This window comes from Taudactylus pleione, unplaced genomic scaffold (assembly GCF_031769625.1).
Source record: "Taudactylus pleione unplaced genomic scaffold, aTauple2 ptg000959l, whole genome shotgun sequence".
Taxonomy (NCBI): Eukaryota; Metazoa; Chordata; class Amphibia; order Anura; family Myobatrachidae; genus Taudactylus; species Taudactylus pleione.
In genome coordinates this window covers 1666705-1683954 of record NW_028285360.1, presented here as the reverse complement: position 1 = coordinate 1683954, position 17250 = coordinate 1666705, and the positions used below count along the sequence as shown (strand labels likewise).

At 42.2% G+C, this 17250-nt stretch overlaps 1 protein-coding gene across 1 annotated transcript in view; it reads right to left on the bottom strand.

Moving 5' to 3' along the window:
* Nucleotides 1–16974, bottom strand: part of FOXO6 (forkhead box O6) — a 122339-nt gene extending 105365 nt beyond the window's left edge. The window contains exon 1 of the mRNA XM_088459970.1: nucleotides 16663–16974. Coding sequence (XP_088316096.1) covers nucleotides 16663–16974 — 312 coding nt within the window. The remainder of the gene's footprint in view (nucleotides 1–16662) is intronic.
* Nucleotides 16975–17250: the final 276 nt, after the last annotated feature.

The window sequence follows — 17250 nt, the reverse complement described above, 5'->3', positions numbered from 1 at the left end:
GGGCGTTGACAGCTGTACCATCGATAGCCGATGGGTCAACTATCAATAGAAACCATCGATTGTTTGAGACCACAGCCACCGATGTTCCTAAACATTGGTTGGGGCAAACCATCGATGGTCGGTGGCCATCCCTAGTGTACTGTATATAGTATACTATATATATATATATATATATATATATATGGGATGTAGTTATCAAGCCGACGTTCGAAATGCCGACCGCCGGCTTCCCGACTGTGAAATCCCGGCAGGGGTCTAATGATAGGCGTCGAAATCCCGTATATACTCGAGTATAAGTCGACCCGAATATAAGCCGAGGTACCTACTTTTACCCCCCAAAAATGGGAAAACTTACTGACTCGAGTATAAGCCTAGTGTGGGAAATGGCAGCAGCTGGTAGTGCCCCCAGTAGTAATTCCCCCTGGTTGTGCCCCCAGTAGTAATCCCTCCTGGTAGTGCCCCCAGTGGTAATCCCCCCTTTCAATGCCCCCAGTAGTAATCCCCCCTTTTAGTGCCCCCTGTAGTAATCCCCCACTGGTAGTGCCCCCTGTAGTAATCCTCCCCTGGTAGTTCCCCCAGTGGTAATCCCCCCTTTTAGTGCCCCCTGTAGTAATCCCCCCCTGGTAGTGCCCCCTGTAGTAATCCCCCCCTTGTAGTTCCCCCAGTGGTAATCCCCCCTTTTAGTGCCCCCTGTAGTAATCGCCCCCTGATAATGCCCCTTGGTAGTGCCCCCTGTAGTAATCGCCCCCTGGTAGTGCCCCCTGATAATGCCCCCTGGTAGTGCCCCCTGTAGTCATCGCCCCCTGGTAGTGCCCCCTGTAGTCCCCCCCCCCTAGTAGAGAGAGACGTGAAAAGAATAAAAAAAAAATAAACACTTACCTTAAACTCCCGCTCCTGGTCCCGCCGCTGTCCGCTCCTCCGGCCGCTTTGCATGGGAGAGACGTCGTCATGACGACGTGTCTCCCATCACCCACTGCGTGAGCCGGAAGATGGCTCCCGCAGTGGGAGCAGCAGCAGCCGCTGAGAGTCTGACAGACTCTCAGCGGCTGCTGATTACACCAAACATGCAGCTGCCGGCTCCGGCAGCTGTGTGTTTGGCAGTGTGTAGCGCTGACCGAACTCCGTCCGGTCAGCGCTACACTTGACTCGAGTATAAGCCGAGGGGGTACTTTTTCAGCACATTTTTTGTGCTGAAAAACTCGGCTTATACTCGAGTATATACGGTATATAAAATTATACACCCAGGGATCGCAAATGCCTTCTCAAGTGTTAGCGAAGCTGTACGCAGTTGCAAACGTCATAGGACACTACATGCACAATAAGGGTTTACCGAACTTTTCGTGCATGCTTAGTAGCCAAAAATTGCTCAAATGCGGGAACATCAACACTCTGTCGATCTCTGAATCAGACCCTTAGTTAGGAATGAATCCGCCGCAAACACATTTGAGTGAACATTGGCAAAGATTTTCTTGTATTTTTTTTTACCCTTCTGATGGAATCAACTGCAAAATGTATAAATATTGTGGGGTACATGTAATGGAGGCAATGTGGACTGAAATCAATAAGGAATGAACTAATTCCTTCTTAGATCAAAGAATACAACATGGTTTCTGCATTATTGTTGTCAGGAAACACATTTATTCCAGTCAACTACCTATCTGCAGTTGTACAAATACATGTTTGAAAGCATTATAGCATTAATGTCTCTGTTATGTGTCTTGTTCTCCATATTTTAGTAAGAGCGCTTGATTGAGTCTGTGGGGTATATTTACTAAGGTGAGAGTTTTTAGAAATAGAGATGTTGCCCATAGCAACCAATCAGATTCTACTTAACATTTCTCTAGCACCTTTTAGAAGATAATAGCTAGAATCTGATTGGTTGCTATGTGTGTATGTTACTTGCTAGCATGTGCAATTGTGGTATACAAGAGTTAATGTGCACTCATTGATGTGTTCAGTAGGCTGAAATAAAAGGTGGATAAGCTTATGATGTAATATTGTAGCTGCATTTATCAGTATTATAACATGAACACATTAACCACTTACAGTATTAAAGCAGATTCAAAAACTGTATGGGTACTTGTGTCAGTCATGTACTATCCAGTGTACAAATACAAGAATGCAAACAGAAAAAGATGCACAAAAATTAGAAGAACAGTTAATCAGAACCTTGTGCACAAATATATTGTATGCGCACACGTTATGCCAACATGACAATACTGTTATACATTTTCTAAAATTATACAATACAGTGAAAACTAAAAGGCATCTGAAACGTTCCTAATTGAAGGTCTTAGAATTGTTGTGTGGGGTTTCCCCTGCTACAGAGACAGAGCTGTGCAGTGCCAAGATGATTAGCAAAGGTTCCAGCTACTTGTGAAAGCTGGAATGGTGGGAAATAAGAACACAGCCTGTTCTAGACCAAGCAAAGTATAAGGTGAAAATTTCCTTTGGGAATAAAATAAGAAAAAATTAACATATCCTCATAGGCTCAGCACCATTAAAGGCTGCACCGGGGTTGTAGCTCCAGGCTTTAAAGCTCTCAAAGCTACAGTATTCAATCACAACCCCATTTCCTCACATGGTAAGTTTGCTGCAAATGACATTTAACCATACTTGCCTAACCTCCTGGAATGGCCAGAAGATCTGGATCTGGCCTTTTGTGACAGCAGAGTCTGGGTGATATGATCCAGGATAAGGAGAAGACTAGAGAGAGGTGCAGTACTGAGCCTCCCTCCTCCCAGACCCTGTGGGATGGCATGCCTACCGGGGGCCCCCAAACAACCACTCACAGGCATGTGTATCACCTGCATGTTTCTGGGCTACCCTCCTCCACCTTCCCCAGCTGGAAAACCTTAGATTTCCATAGTCTCTTCCCAGCCGCACTTTGCGCCTGCTCAATGCATCCACAATGATGGCAGCAGAAGGGGGTCCCCACAGCAGTGGGGATGCTGTGTGACAGACAAAATGGATGGCTACCTGCTTTAGGCTGTGTGGACTGTTACATGCCGGGTGGCTGGCAAGGGTAGATGTGAGACTGCAGCCTGAGGGGTAACATAGGGCCTGATTCAGAGATGGATGCTAACACGATTTTTACGCAGATTGAGCGATTGTTTGCCATTGCGCATGCATATAAGCCGCACTGTGCACGTGCTGCGATTGTCTTGCGATTCCGCTCGCACAGAGGATCCATTTGCAAAGTGAATGACAGGTAGTCAGTGATTGGGGGAGGTAATAGGTGTGGTCGATAAGACACAGGCGTGTCTGATGGTTTAAACACTGTTACATGGGTGTGCATAAATTAGCCCTTGCAATCTCCTATGCAGCAAGAGAGCCGTATGCATATCAGGAGAGCTGGCGAGTCTGCGGCTGGTCAGACCTGCTGCAAAGGAAAGATGGCTGATTGATGTGTATCAATGTTACTGATATTTATGCAGGTACGCGATGTCGCACACAGATGAGAAGGCAGCGGTGGGCATCTTTATACTTGGGTAGGCTTTGAAATTATTAGCATATTTTCGCAGCTGCATTCTGTGCGAAATTACAACTGCGATCGCCTTAGTGTCCATCTCTGAATCAGGCCCAGAGTGGGTTGTGTGGTAACTGGGGCTCTGTAGACTGCCATAATGTACTCCCTGACAGTCCGAGACAGTGGCTGCACCCTTCCAGGCTACAGCATTTGGGACGAAGACCCTGCCAGCAGGGGCATTTCAGGAGAGGAGGGAGCCCATGTGCAGTCTCCGTCTGGGACCCCTCCTCTCTCCGGCGGACGGCAGCGCACTGAGCGCAGCGCCGCAGCTGTAGACTCTGGGCACTAGTCTGTGCCCAGAGTCTACAGTGCATGCCAGGTCACTGGGAAAATGGTGCGGCAGCCATCTTCCAGGTGTTTTTACAGTGCCGACACTGGTGCTGGCGTGGGACTCCAGGTGGTAAGTATAATATGGGTGCAGGGTGTGCAATGTGGCCCCCCTGAACCCAGGGGCTGTGTGCACCTCACACCCTGCACACATTATAAATACGCCTCTGCCCGTCAACCCACCCCTTGATCCACCCCTGAATAAGATTTAGGGGACCATTTATCAATAATCACATTCTCAATGCGACCTGGGCACGATATTACTGCCAAAAAATCTCATTGCAGTATGTGACAATACAACCGGAATGTATCAAATACCACATGCAGGGGCAGGGGCTCCACAAGGAGCCCATCTCTGCAATGTGTTTGGAGTGAAGTGACCGCAGCAGTGGTCTCTTTACTACTCTATTGGGACTCCTGTCTATGTGTGTTGTACTGACCACGCAGGTGCGGCGGCCATTGCCGGGATGGTCCTGGAGGAATCCCCTAAATTTTGCAAAGTGTAGCCTATAGGCTGGGGCCAAACTCCAGAATGCTTTGCTTGGTAAATCTGACACCTTCACCACTCCCATAGACATATAGCGGCTTATGTTGGAAATGGAGGGAACACAGCAGATATCACAGATATCTAATGCAATCCCTCCTACATACATTGGGGCATACTTGTCTTCCCTCCCAATTCGCCGTGAGCCTCCAGAAAATCATGTGCCGCTCCCTGCCCCCCGGAAAAGCAGGCAAGCCTCCCCTCATGCTGAATTGCATCATCATGACCCTGCCCCCTGCTTCACAATGCTGGTAATCTCGGCATTGTGTAGCGGGGGGCGGGGCCAAAATGAGGTGATCACATGACCACGGCCCCGCTTCGCCCACATTTTCCTGGTAATATGTCCGGCGCGCCCCCCTATGCCAGCCACGCCCCCTGCTATGCCAACCTGGCTGCTCCTACCTGGAGGGGGATGCCAGAATGTCGCCAAGCTTGACATTGGGGTGATACTTAATATTTGTGGGTATCCTCTGAAAACGGGTGTGCTCGGGGAATATACTGCAATAGGACCCTTACTGTGGAAACCCTCTTTAAAGTTGTTCTTCTGCAGATGCTGCAAATGCAAATACATTCTTCTCATGCTCATCTATTTACTAGCTATCACATCTTTAACACAGACAGTTGAGATACAAGTACTGTTGCTCCTCCGATCACTTATCGCCATCTCAGGATGACGATAGTGGTTACTGATAAAGGAAAAAGATCAGCCTCCAGTACAGTGCACATGTTCGGGTCGCACAGTTACAGAAGAGACTCAGAGTAGCTGGGAATGCTGGCAGCTGGTATCACTGGGAAGCTGAACATCGCTCAGCTGCCTCAGAATGTTTTATTTTTTTATATTGGCCTGAAAAAGATGTGATAACTCAGCCCTTAATAAGAATTGATAAATAGATCCCTTGATGTCTATTCATCAGTTTTATGCATAATACTAAAGTGACAAATGTATGGATTGATTTTATAGTTGATAATTAAACAAAGAAAACTAGCTATGTAAAATATCTTGCCTATTCTTAGGAATGAGGCCTTAGCTTCCCAAAAAAACTTTCATTTTTATAGTCACCTTATGCAGTTTTCCACGACCAACCTGATCCTCCATCGATTCTACTGACTAACAAAGTGCAATATTTGTGGGAAACAAAGATCTGTTACCAATAGGTGGAATGAACAATACAAAAAGTAAACTAAAGGTGCGTACACACGGAACTATATATTTCAGTGATACGAATGATAATGATATTGTTCAACGATATATATCATTCATATCGTTCTGTGTGAAAGCAATGAACGACCAAAGATGCGCGCTCCCGCTGGACGATAACGATATCGACCATTGTCCATGCAAGCAGGACAACCTGGACGATATCGTTATCTCTCCATAGGGGTCCGCTATCATTGATCGTGGATCGTTGGTGGTTTTTAGGTGTGTGGATGAACAATATCGTTTATCCAGCAAACCAGGATTTTTAAAGGGAGATCGTTCAGCGATATTGTTATCGCTGATGATCGTTACGTGTGTATCCAGCATTGCAATGATCATGTATTGGATGGTTATGTGAGAGAAGCCACCTAGTGTATGTGGGGGCCTGGTGTAATAATTAATTTTACACAGAAAAATGTTTTAAAGGTCTGCAATCATGCAACTGAAATAATGCTCATTGGCTGAGTTACAGGTTCATTTCATACTCATACAGAGGGTCATGAAATCCTTCTCAGCAATACATGTCCTTGGTTGTATATACAGCTATGGGAGTCTGGCTACTTAATTGGGTTATAGAGCTCCATATTATGTAGAAAACATTTCAGGCAGGTAGCAGGTCTATTCTTCTATCTCTCAAGCTTCTGATGACATCCTTTGTGAACACAGCATTAGAGATGGTATGCAACCATTTCTAAGATCCACCTTCATTCTCCAGTTCCATATTTTACTGCAGCTTTTTTAATGCAGATGTGATAAATATTTTTTGCCTAAATTTGCAATATGAAAATTAATATTTTCATGCAAATTAATATAACTTCTCTTGGCAGGAGACAGGCTCTGATAAGAGCCCATGCTGGCGAAGAGCTGGAAGCAGTTTGAGAGCCTAAAGTTATCACACTGCTTCCTGGATCAGGTCCATGGCAGACAATGTGCAAGCGGGTCTGTTGAATGCATCACCGGGCGGCGACAAAAAGGGTGCCCGAAACTCCCTCTCCTCCGGAGCTTGTAAATTAGGCAGCACAGCAGCTCCCATAGAAACCAATGGGGGCTGCATTTGCGGATGAAAATTGAGGGACCACAACAGATATCATTGATATCTGCTGCGATCAGTCTCTAGTAGATCTAATAGATACTTAATTTTGTGGGTACCCTCAAAAACGTCTGTTTTCAGGGAATATCCCTCAAATTGTTTATGATAAATAAGCCCCTTAGATAGTTGAGACAGTTGCCCCAAATTATATATTGATTGTATTACTTCTAAACAGTCAGTCTTTGGACCATAATCACTCCTACTCTCCTGATTATTGTGATAAAGGGGGATCTTGATTCATGCTATTGCAAAGAGCAAATAAAATACAGTGGAATCTGGATAAGTGGGATCTCAAGGAACAGCACGTTTAGGGCTCTATTTATTAACATTATATTTACTAAAATAAAGTGAAAAAGGGTGTTTTCACACCCTTTTCACATTATCTTAGTTTCACCAACAGTTACTATAGGGCAATTGGAGGAGAATTTGTAAAATTCTACTGCAACCCCTAAGTATCACTTATTATTAGTAAGCAGATCGCATTTCCCATAATTGTAATGGGAAATGTGATCCGACCAAAGTTACTAAAAATAAATTGTAAAAAAATACTTTGGAAAGCCCTGTGATAATAATGCCACCTGGAGGTGGCGTTATCCAGGGTCTCCCCCGGTTACCGGACTCCTGCCCTGCTCTAACGTGGAGAGTAGAGCCGGGAGCTGGCCCCATTGATCAGCTGTGTAGTCTAAACAGACCACACGCTGATACACTGCAAAAAAAAGAAGAAAAAAAAGTAAAAAAAAAATTTACTTACCTGACTCCAGAGACCGCTGGTCAGGGCTCTGGTGATGTGCTCCCTCCGGTCAGCTGGACCCTGAACTCCGGTCCCTGGAGTCAGGTAAGTTTGGGTTTTCTTTACTTTTTTTTTTTCTTTTTTTGCAGTGTATCAGCTGATTACTGGGGCCGGCTCTGGGCTCTGCTCTCCCCTTCAGAGCGGAGCTGGAGTCCGGTAACCGAGGGAGAGCCTGGATAACACCACCTCCAGGTGGCATTATTATCACAGGGCCTCCCCTGGTATTTTTTCACAATTTATTTTTAGTAACTTTGGCCAGATCACATTTCCCAAAATAATTATGGGAAATGCAATCTGATTACTAAAAATAAGTGATACTTAGGGCTTGGAGTAGAATTTTATGAATTCTACTCCAATTGCCCTTTAGTAACTGTAGGTTTTAGTAAAAATAATGTTAAATAATAGAGCTCTTAAAGAGGTATTTCACTTATCCAGTTTCTCACTTATCCAGGTTCAAGAAGTGTTTGGCTCACTTAGGGCTCTATTTACTACAATCCGCATTTGTAATGCAGATTGTAGTGTGATATTACCGACTGAATTCGCATTGCGAATTCAGGCAATATCACAGGGATTTACTACAAATCCCTTGCAGGGACAGAGCTTGCGAGAAAGCTCTGTCCCTGCAAATCCCATCCGCACACTAGTCACGGTATCTTCACAAAAAAATACAGTGGCCAGTGCCCCGCGCATGTGCCGACCGGCCGCCGTTGCAACCTCCCGGCTCTAAGTCCCGCCCCCACCATTAAGCCATGCCCCCGCGGTCGCGGACCCCACCGTGCGACCCCCCTCTCCCTTAATTACACTTACCTGCGTGATCCGGGCTCCGGTGATGTCTTCCATGTCCTCCGGTCAGGTGATATCCCATACTGCACTGGGACCCGATCACCTGATGACTGGGCCGCAGTGCAGCATGGGAGACCAGCTGACCGGAGGGGAGACATCACCGGAGCCCCAACCACCGGTCCCTGGAGTCAGGTACGTTAATTTCTTTTTTCTTTACACTGTATCAGCGTGTGGTCTTTTAGACCACACAGCTGATTACTGGGGCCGGCTCCGGGCTCTGCTCTCCCCGTTAGAGCAGGGCAGGAGTCCGTTAACCTGGGGAGATCCTGGTTAACGCCACCTCCAGGTGGCGTTATTATCACAGGGCTTTCTCCGGTATTTTTTTACAATTTATTTTTAGTAACTTTGGTCGGATCACATTTCCCATCACATCCCAAACACCCTTTTTCACTTTATGTTAGTAAAAATAATGTTAATAAACAGAGCCCTTATAGAGGTTCTCAATTATGCAGGTTCAAATAGTACTTGATTCACTTATAGAGGTACCTAAATTTCTTCCACCCAGTGGCTCTATGAAAGTCATGTGTAAAGGGGATACCCCTTTAAATCCAGGCACAGACATAGAGACTTGTCAAAGGCAGTCGACTCATTTATAGAGGGTAATAAACTGCACTAATCTCACTTAGGGCTCTATTTACTACAATCCGCATTTGTAATGCAGATTGTAGTGTGATATTACCGACTGAATTTGCATTGCGAATTCAGGCAGTATCACAGGGATATAGTAAAAATTCCTTGCATGGACAGCTTGCGATAAAGCTCTGTCCTTGCGAATCCCCTCTGCAGCCTTATCACGGGATTTTCGCAAAAAATACTGCGACAAGTGCCCGCGCATGCGCCGACCGGCCGCCACTGCTACCCCCCCGATGCTAACCCCCGCGACCCCCCCTCCCTTAATTGCACTTACCTGCATGATCCGGGCTCCGGTGATGTCCTCCATTGCTCCGGTCAGCTGACATCCCATACTGCACCTGATGACCGGGTAGCAGTGCAGTATGGGGGACCAGCTGACCGGATGGAAGACATCACCGGAGCCCCGAACTCTGGTCCCTGGATTCAGGTAAGTTAATTTTTTGAATTTTTTTTGCAGTGTATCAGTGTGGGAAAGTCTGTTTAGACCACACAGCTGATCACTGGGGCCGGCTCCGGGCTCTACTCTGCACGTTAGAGCGGAGCAGGAGTCCGATAACCGGGGGAGACCCTGGATAACGCCACCTCCAGATGGTGTTATCATCACAGGGCTTTCCCCGGTATTTTTTTCACAATTTATTTTTAGTAACTTGCACACAGATCGCATTTCTCATTACAATTATGGGAAATGCAATCTGATTACTAAAAATAAGTGATACTTAGGGGTTGGAGTAGAATTTTACGAATTCTACTCCAATTGCCCTGTAGTAACTTTAGGTGAAAATAAATAATGTGAAAAGGGTGTGAAAACACCCTTTTTCACTTTATTTTAGTAAAAATAATGATAATAAATAGAGCCCTTAAAGAGGTCCTAACAGCAATCTTCTCAGTTATAGAGGTGATTATTCCCATTAATCGAGATAAACATGTCTCAGTTAAAGAGGTTTGACAGTCTCACTAACAGAGGTTTTTTGGTGCAAAAATGCCATGACCTCACAAATAATTCCAGTAATAGAGGTTTCCCACTTATCCAAGTCCCACTTTTCCAGGTTCGACTGTACAAACAAAAAAAGTATATATCAAACTCACAATTATTTAATTTGTAAATTAGCTTAACTGATACAAATATTCTGGATACTAGCTCAAGATATTAGTCCATATACCAACCAAGGGAAACATAGAAACAGCAGTTCCAGTTGTCCAGCTTCAATGTCAGAGCAATCACTAACGCGTTTCATCCATTCAGTATATATATATATATATATATATATATATACACACAAGTATTAGCTATAACATTAAAACCAGTGGCTGGTGAAGTGAATAATATTGATTATCTCATTACAATGGCACCTGTCAAGGGGTGGGATATATTAGGCAGCAATTGAAAACTATGGGGTCTATGTATTAATAATCACGGTACTGCCGCGATTATTAATGATCCAACTCACCGGGGATATTTTCATTTTTAATAAAAATATCTCGGCTATGTTGTGGTAACCGCTGTCCCCGTGAGTTATATCCCCGCCATTCAGGAGAAGTCTTTCACAGAAGTGGAAGACTTACCCGGGGGAAGCTGACACTGGGCATGCGCACAGCGTCAGCTTCGGGGGCCAGCCAGGGGCTGTGGGGGACAGATTGAAAGATCACCTGTTTGGTATGATTGGTTAATCATAATCCTACAAAATCCATGACTTTGTGCAAGTGTACCTAGAAGAATTGATGCTGTTTTGAAGGCAAAGGGTGGTCACACCAAATATTGATTTGAATTAGCTTTCTCTTCTGTTCATTCACTTTGCATTTTAACTGATAAAATAAACTATTAACACTTCTATTTTTTAAAGGATTCCTACTTTGCAGCATTTTTTCCACACCTGCCTAAAACTTTTGCAAAGTTCTGTATAATATATATAAATAGGAGCTAAAATAAATATGACCTGTTGGTGAGTTATCGCATTGTGAGAGTCTTGTGAGTGCCGTGCATACTGCCACATATTGTACGGAGAGAGCTGCTGCTACCGAGGGATGGCACCTAGGCAAGTAATGTTTTTTATCTAGTGGAGTGCTGGTCTATGCAAACTATAGGTCAGGAGATCTCGGGTGCTCTCCTTCACCCAGGGCGCTAACATTTCTAGCTATGGCCATGTATATATATATGGGCGGGTCTGCGGAGCAGTAGGACGCATTGACAACATCTATCTGGGAATGAAGCTTGGAATGCATCAACGTCCGTGGATTTCCTGAATGAACGGCGAGACCACAGCGAGGTGTACCAGACTGGGTTTTCCAGATTTGCCAGTTTTCATGACAATTGTGAGTGTTTTTAGTTTAAAAAATAAAGAATGTTACTACATACTTCACGATTGTGAGCCCTCTGTTTTGCTTTCTAATAGTACCCGTGAGGAGGTGCTAAGGAGGGGAGAAGCACTGTTGCTGTCTGTCTGTCTGCTGGACCTTATATATATATATATATATGTTTATCAGTCGTGCTGAGATTTGTTTGTTTATATATATATATATATATTTAGTCAGACAGTATGTTTTCTATAGTCATGTCCTTTCCCGCCCCTCTGCTTATATCTACTCATTGCAAATGCTCTTCTACTTTAGCGAAAGCTCAATGGATACTGGCCTCCTCTATGGGTTACCTACTTTACTCTAGGTCAGTCATGTGACCGCTTCTAAATTGCACCTGCTACCTCTCTGCTAGGCCCTGACACCAGTTATATTACTATAAACAAGTTGAACTTAGGGCATGCTGACAGCTTTCTTTATTGTTGATGAGATTTCATACTAATTTATATCTTCATTCAGCAAAGATTAACACAATGACAATAAATGACCTAACAACAGGACACGTGTTGCACAGCCAAATCAAAACTAAATGACAAGTACACACTATTATTAAATGAATCAAAGGATATGAACAACTGACACTGACATATTAACATGCTAACCCTCCCCGATAGTGTCCTCCTCTGTGGCCCTGTAGTTGTAAGGAGTTACAAGCATTAACAGTCTAGTATTAGCAGCTATGTTTACATAGTCTATACACCTATGCACCTGCTGGGTGACCTGAAAAACGTGTACTGTGCGGGGTCCTGACGACTGAGTTTGAGAACCACTGGTCTAGTAAACCACTTTCTTTTTTGGTTCATTTCTCATTAACTGATGTTGAGAGGCGAAACTTACCTGCATGAATTCATCAATGTGAAATCATTCACATTGATGCTAAATATATATGTTGTTTTTGATTATATAGTGTTTTCAGTGGCTGCTTTTAATGTTAATGACAGGTGATAAAATATCAGGTTTACTGTGTAGTGCCATTGATCAAAGAACATGTTGGCTCTGATGATCAGTATTTCTATACATCCATCTGCCATATAAGGGGCTGACTGTCACTAATTCTCTCTGGCAAGGATCTGCGTCTCATAAGCTGGTTAAAGAATATTAAGCAACTCTAAATCCTTGCAAGACTGATCTACTTAGCACTGACAAGCTCCTGTGTCTTTTTTCCCCGTAGGGTGACGGAGTACAATCTCCACAAATGAAACATGCCATCCATTGCAAGGCATTCAAGTCCGTAGTCGAAATTAATCTACCTCCTATGATAGTACTGTATATACAAGTCTGCAAGATACTTCTGTGTTATACAGCACTGGTCTCTTGACCAGGGCTGATGGAGCTAAATGCTGCAATCTGCCACCTGATACATCCTGGTTACCTTGGAGTGTACACTGGCAGAAGCACACTTCTTATTATCTAGAAAGAGTGACCTGCAACTAATATATACAAAGTATGAACATTTTTTTCAAGAACTACACATTGGCACCAGTGTTGCTCATGTATATGTGCTCCACTGTCTACTAGTAGCCCAGTAAGATTGCTCAAGCCCTATCTATTATATAATCTGACATTGAATGCCAAAACCTCAATTGTTCTCCATACGCAGCCAATGTTGTGCCTATACTATAAAAAATATACATGGCAATATATAAAATAAATGACAGGTAAACAGTATGAAAGGATAAACAAATGGTCTAAATTGCAGTGAAATTCTAGAAAATACCTGAAATGAAATTAGTATCATTCTAATAATAAAATGTATGACAAATTAATAAAAAAGATAAGAGATGTTTGAATAAAAAAAACAATTCAGTATTCAGGAGAGTAAAATCCCCATAGATATGTATAAAACAACCATGGACCTGTGATATAAATACCAAATCCAGGAATAGTCCGGCATGTAAAACCAAGAACATGCCATACACAAGGGGCTGTTATAGATGATGCTGGTAAAACACCAGGGAGAGCCAAGATCTGTAGAGAAGTTAGGAGCTTCACAATGTGTAATATCCTGAAAAAATTACATTTAGTTAGACAAGTGATGGTGTATAGTTACCAAGGTGTATATTTACTAAAGTGAGAGTTTTTAGAAGTGGAGATGTTGCCCACAGAAACCAATCAGATTCTACTTAACATTTAACTAGCACATTCTAGAAGATAATAGCTAGAATCTGATTGGTTGCTATGGACAACATCATTACTTCTAAAACTCTCACTTTAGTAAATATACTCCCAAACGTCTATAATTTCCAGGGACATTCCCTGTGTTTTTTTCCATCCTGAAGTTTTGTCCCTGTATTTTAGTGTTTACAATTTTCCATTTCATATTTTGGATGTCCTCCTCCATATACTGTATATATTAACAGGATTCTTTACTAAATCCAATACTATTATATGAATGTGTCCAGGGATCAAGGTATGCTGATAACACTATGTCCATCTAGAGTTCACCAGGCCAATGCACCTGTCCCTGACTTCTGAGTGAGGCACACTCAACAAACATTTCTACAATGCCAAAGTAAGGATGAAGCTAAAAGTGGCATTAAATAGTACAGCAGTTTCTTTAATTTGAGAATTGAGATTGGTTGCTATGGGCAACATCTCCACTTCTAAAAACCCGCATTTTAGTAAATATACCCCTTATAATTTAATGTCCGTAAAAAGGAAAGCCATCTACCTCCAAGGACTTCCCTACTATTCAATTGCATTTAGAAGCAATATCCAGTGCTAATAGTTTCAATAAATAGCAAATATTTGAACAAAATGTCCATAGTTACATAAAGAGGAACTACAATAATCAGCTAACTTGTTGCATTATGTACTCATACATAGAACTTTAATCTAATTGTTCTAACCAATTCCTTTCTCATTTTCTCAAAATGATGCATGTGGTCAATCAGAAATTTGAACTGATGAAATTTAACACCAAACAGTGTAAAGGTGCATACACACGTAAAGATTTTCTGTCCAACCATCCAACTAGTTGATTGGTTGGAATGAAAATCTGGTAATGTATGGGACTAACTGATGATCAGCAATATGCTCCTAAATGCGAGAAAACAGATGAAAATGGTTGTTAGACAAGTTTGTTAAATGTTTGATCTAAACAATTTGTTCAAACAACAGTTTTTGTCCATTTTCCGGCGTTTGGGAGCAAATTGCTGATTGTCATTTGCTTTCATACCTTTCCAGATTTTCATTCCAACCAAACAACTAGTTGGATGGTTGGACAGAAAATCTATACATGTGTATGCACCTTTAGCTGGCATTACTATTGCAATGTAAGGGGCAAAATTTGTACAAGCAGAATCTTGAAATAAAATGACATAGTCAAAATGTGTATAGTACAAAATGGTAAATAAAAATACTAAAAAGTTAAATTAAAGGACTTTTCCAAATAGAAAATACAAATAGTTTATGGAATGGGTATCACTGGCACTGGAAGTGTAAATCCCCTAGGGTGTCCTCCTTCCTCTAGCCTGCTGTAGGTAAGGGCAGAGGACCACAATCTTCTAGCCATAGAAGTGATGTGGGGTTCTACTTTAATGCTCAGATGTAAAGTAAAACTGTGTTAGTGATTACAAACCATTCATGGCAGTGTGCAAACCTGCACACAATATCTCATTGCACTCTGAAGGACATCACAGCAATAGCACATTAGCATTCACAGCATGTGACAGCAATGGACTTTAATGCAAGATATATCACTTATTAGTAAATAAAGCGCCTTTTTGTGACCCTAGAATGAGATTGACAGAATCCACCTCTATATTTGTCTTGTAATTTGCTATCTTACTGCAGTGGAAATACAGGCAGTATTTCTGGTAGATGCCATATTTCTGTCGCCCTTCAGTGGGTGTGATAAACTTAATGTCCATAGGTTTCTCATCTCTGTGTCACAGAGCAATTAGTACAAGCAGACTACACATCCTACTGCTCATTTTCTGTCTCTTATCAGTGGAGGGGAAACTCAGGCTCATATTGGTTACACTGTATACATCAGTGTTGTATACCTCTCTTCATCATAAAATGGCACTGGTACCAACTAAAATACTCCATGACAAAGACAGACAAGTGGCAATATATGAAATAGAGAGTTGACAGAGAGAAGTGTATAGTAATGGACAGGAAATGTTGCTGAAGAGAGGAGAAAAAGATAATAGGCTATTTGAAGTTAGAAGCATGAGAATGAGAAAAGACATTTTGTGGAGCTGGTTAGCCTAACCTTCGCATTGAAGGAATAGTGACATGTTACTGGCATTTAGTTGCATCTGGAATTCTACAAGAAACACTTAGCTGAAGCAGACCATGGACATGAAAGATACAAGGGCACATACTTTTTGAAGAATGTACATTCTCAAATAAAGCAGAGACATTAGTAGAAGTATGATGTGTTAAGTCATTGTGCTTGTTCTCTTTCTATATGAAACTATATACAATATTGCATTGCTATACCATGGGTATAATTGACTCTTGAGTTATTACATTAGACCTCCAACTTATGTTTCATTGTTACTCAAACACCTGATCTGATTAGTAACTTGCCCTGAAATATTTTGTCCACACATTCACAAACTTGAATGTGTGGACAAAATACAGTTTGCCACAGTGCATTTATTACCTCTCTTAGTCTCCCCAAAAGAGTGATGCATACATCCATTTCGGTCAAGAACAAAATCAACGGATCAGAAGGGCCATAGTATAGTATGTACCCTCAAAACCACCCAATTTATTATAAGATGATTTGAGTGTTCGCATCTTCCCATGGGTTGTTCTGCACATCAGATGGGACGATTCCATGGATGATGCTGTATAGTTTACATTAGACATGTAACGATATATATCGCACTTTCGCACAGCGGATCATGCTGTGTGTACGGCCATGTGATATATCGTTACATTGCATCTCTACATTGCTGGATCACCTGGTAGTCTAGGTGTGTACCCAGCTTTACAGTTATTGGCAAAGTTGATACAATTATGCAAATCTATCTTTTACTTAAGAACATTTTCATCCCACATGAATGGATGTAAAATTCATGTTTTAAAAATAATTGTGAGTAATCTCCATGTTTTGATGTCTCAACAAATTGTTACAATAACTAAAATATACCCTCCAGTACTTGAAAGAATTCAATATAGATAGCTACTTACTCTTTTCCACTTCCTCACACAACTGAATATTATCACACAAGCATCAGATAGATAGATAGATATATATATATATATATATATATATAGTCACTGTAATTGTCAACTATTGTAATTAACAGTTGAACATTTAAACAAGAATGTACAACTTTTGACTGTGTGTTTCCTATTATGGTTAACCACCCTTATGTCCCCAATAGAAATTTCTCACCTTCCAACCTGCAGAGCTGTTGCTATCACCCTTGTCTTTGAAGTAAGGTACAAATCGCACCATCCAATCGTAAATTTGGGAAAGGGTCAAGCGTCTCTCTGGAGAACTCTCTATAGCCTTGGTGATGAGGTCAGCATAGGACAAGTTACCCCAGGCATTCCTGCGTGAACTCTTGGCTTTGCGCATTTGCCCTGGATCCAGGCCAGGAGGAGGCAAGGGCATATCCGATGGGGGTTCAGGGAGTGGGGGCCAGGTGCAAGAACGAGGGCGACCCTGTGGCTCCACATCTGACTCCGCTTCCAATTTCTCCATCACTGTCACTCAAAAATATCCTTTTTTCTTAAAAAAAAAATTACTTAAATCCGCATTTGAAATATGATTCCAGTAACAAAAGAAAAAAAAAAAAAAGTAAAAACGTTAGGACAAGGGGAGAAATCAATTAAGTAAAAATATGAAACTTTAGCACAAAATGTATTTCCCTTGAATGTGGATGTATATCTTTAAAAACATGTGGTCCAGCACACTGAATAAGTGGAAAAAATATATAATATTTGCAAGTAGATTTGGAAAGTGGCTTCAAACTGGTAA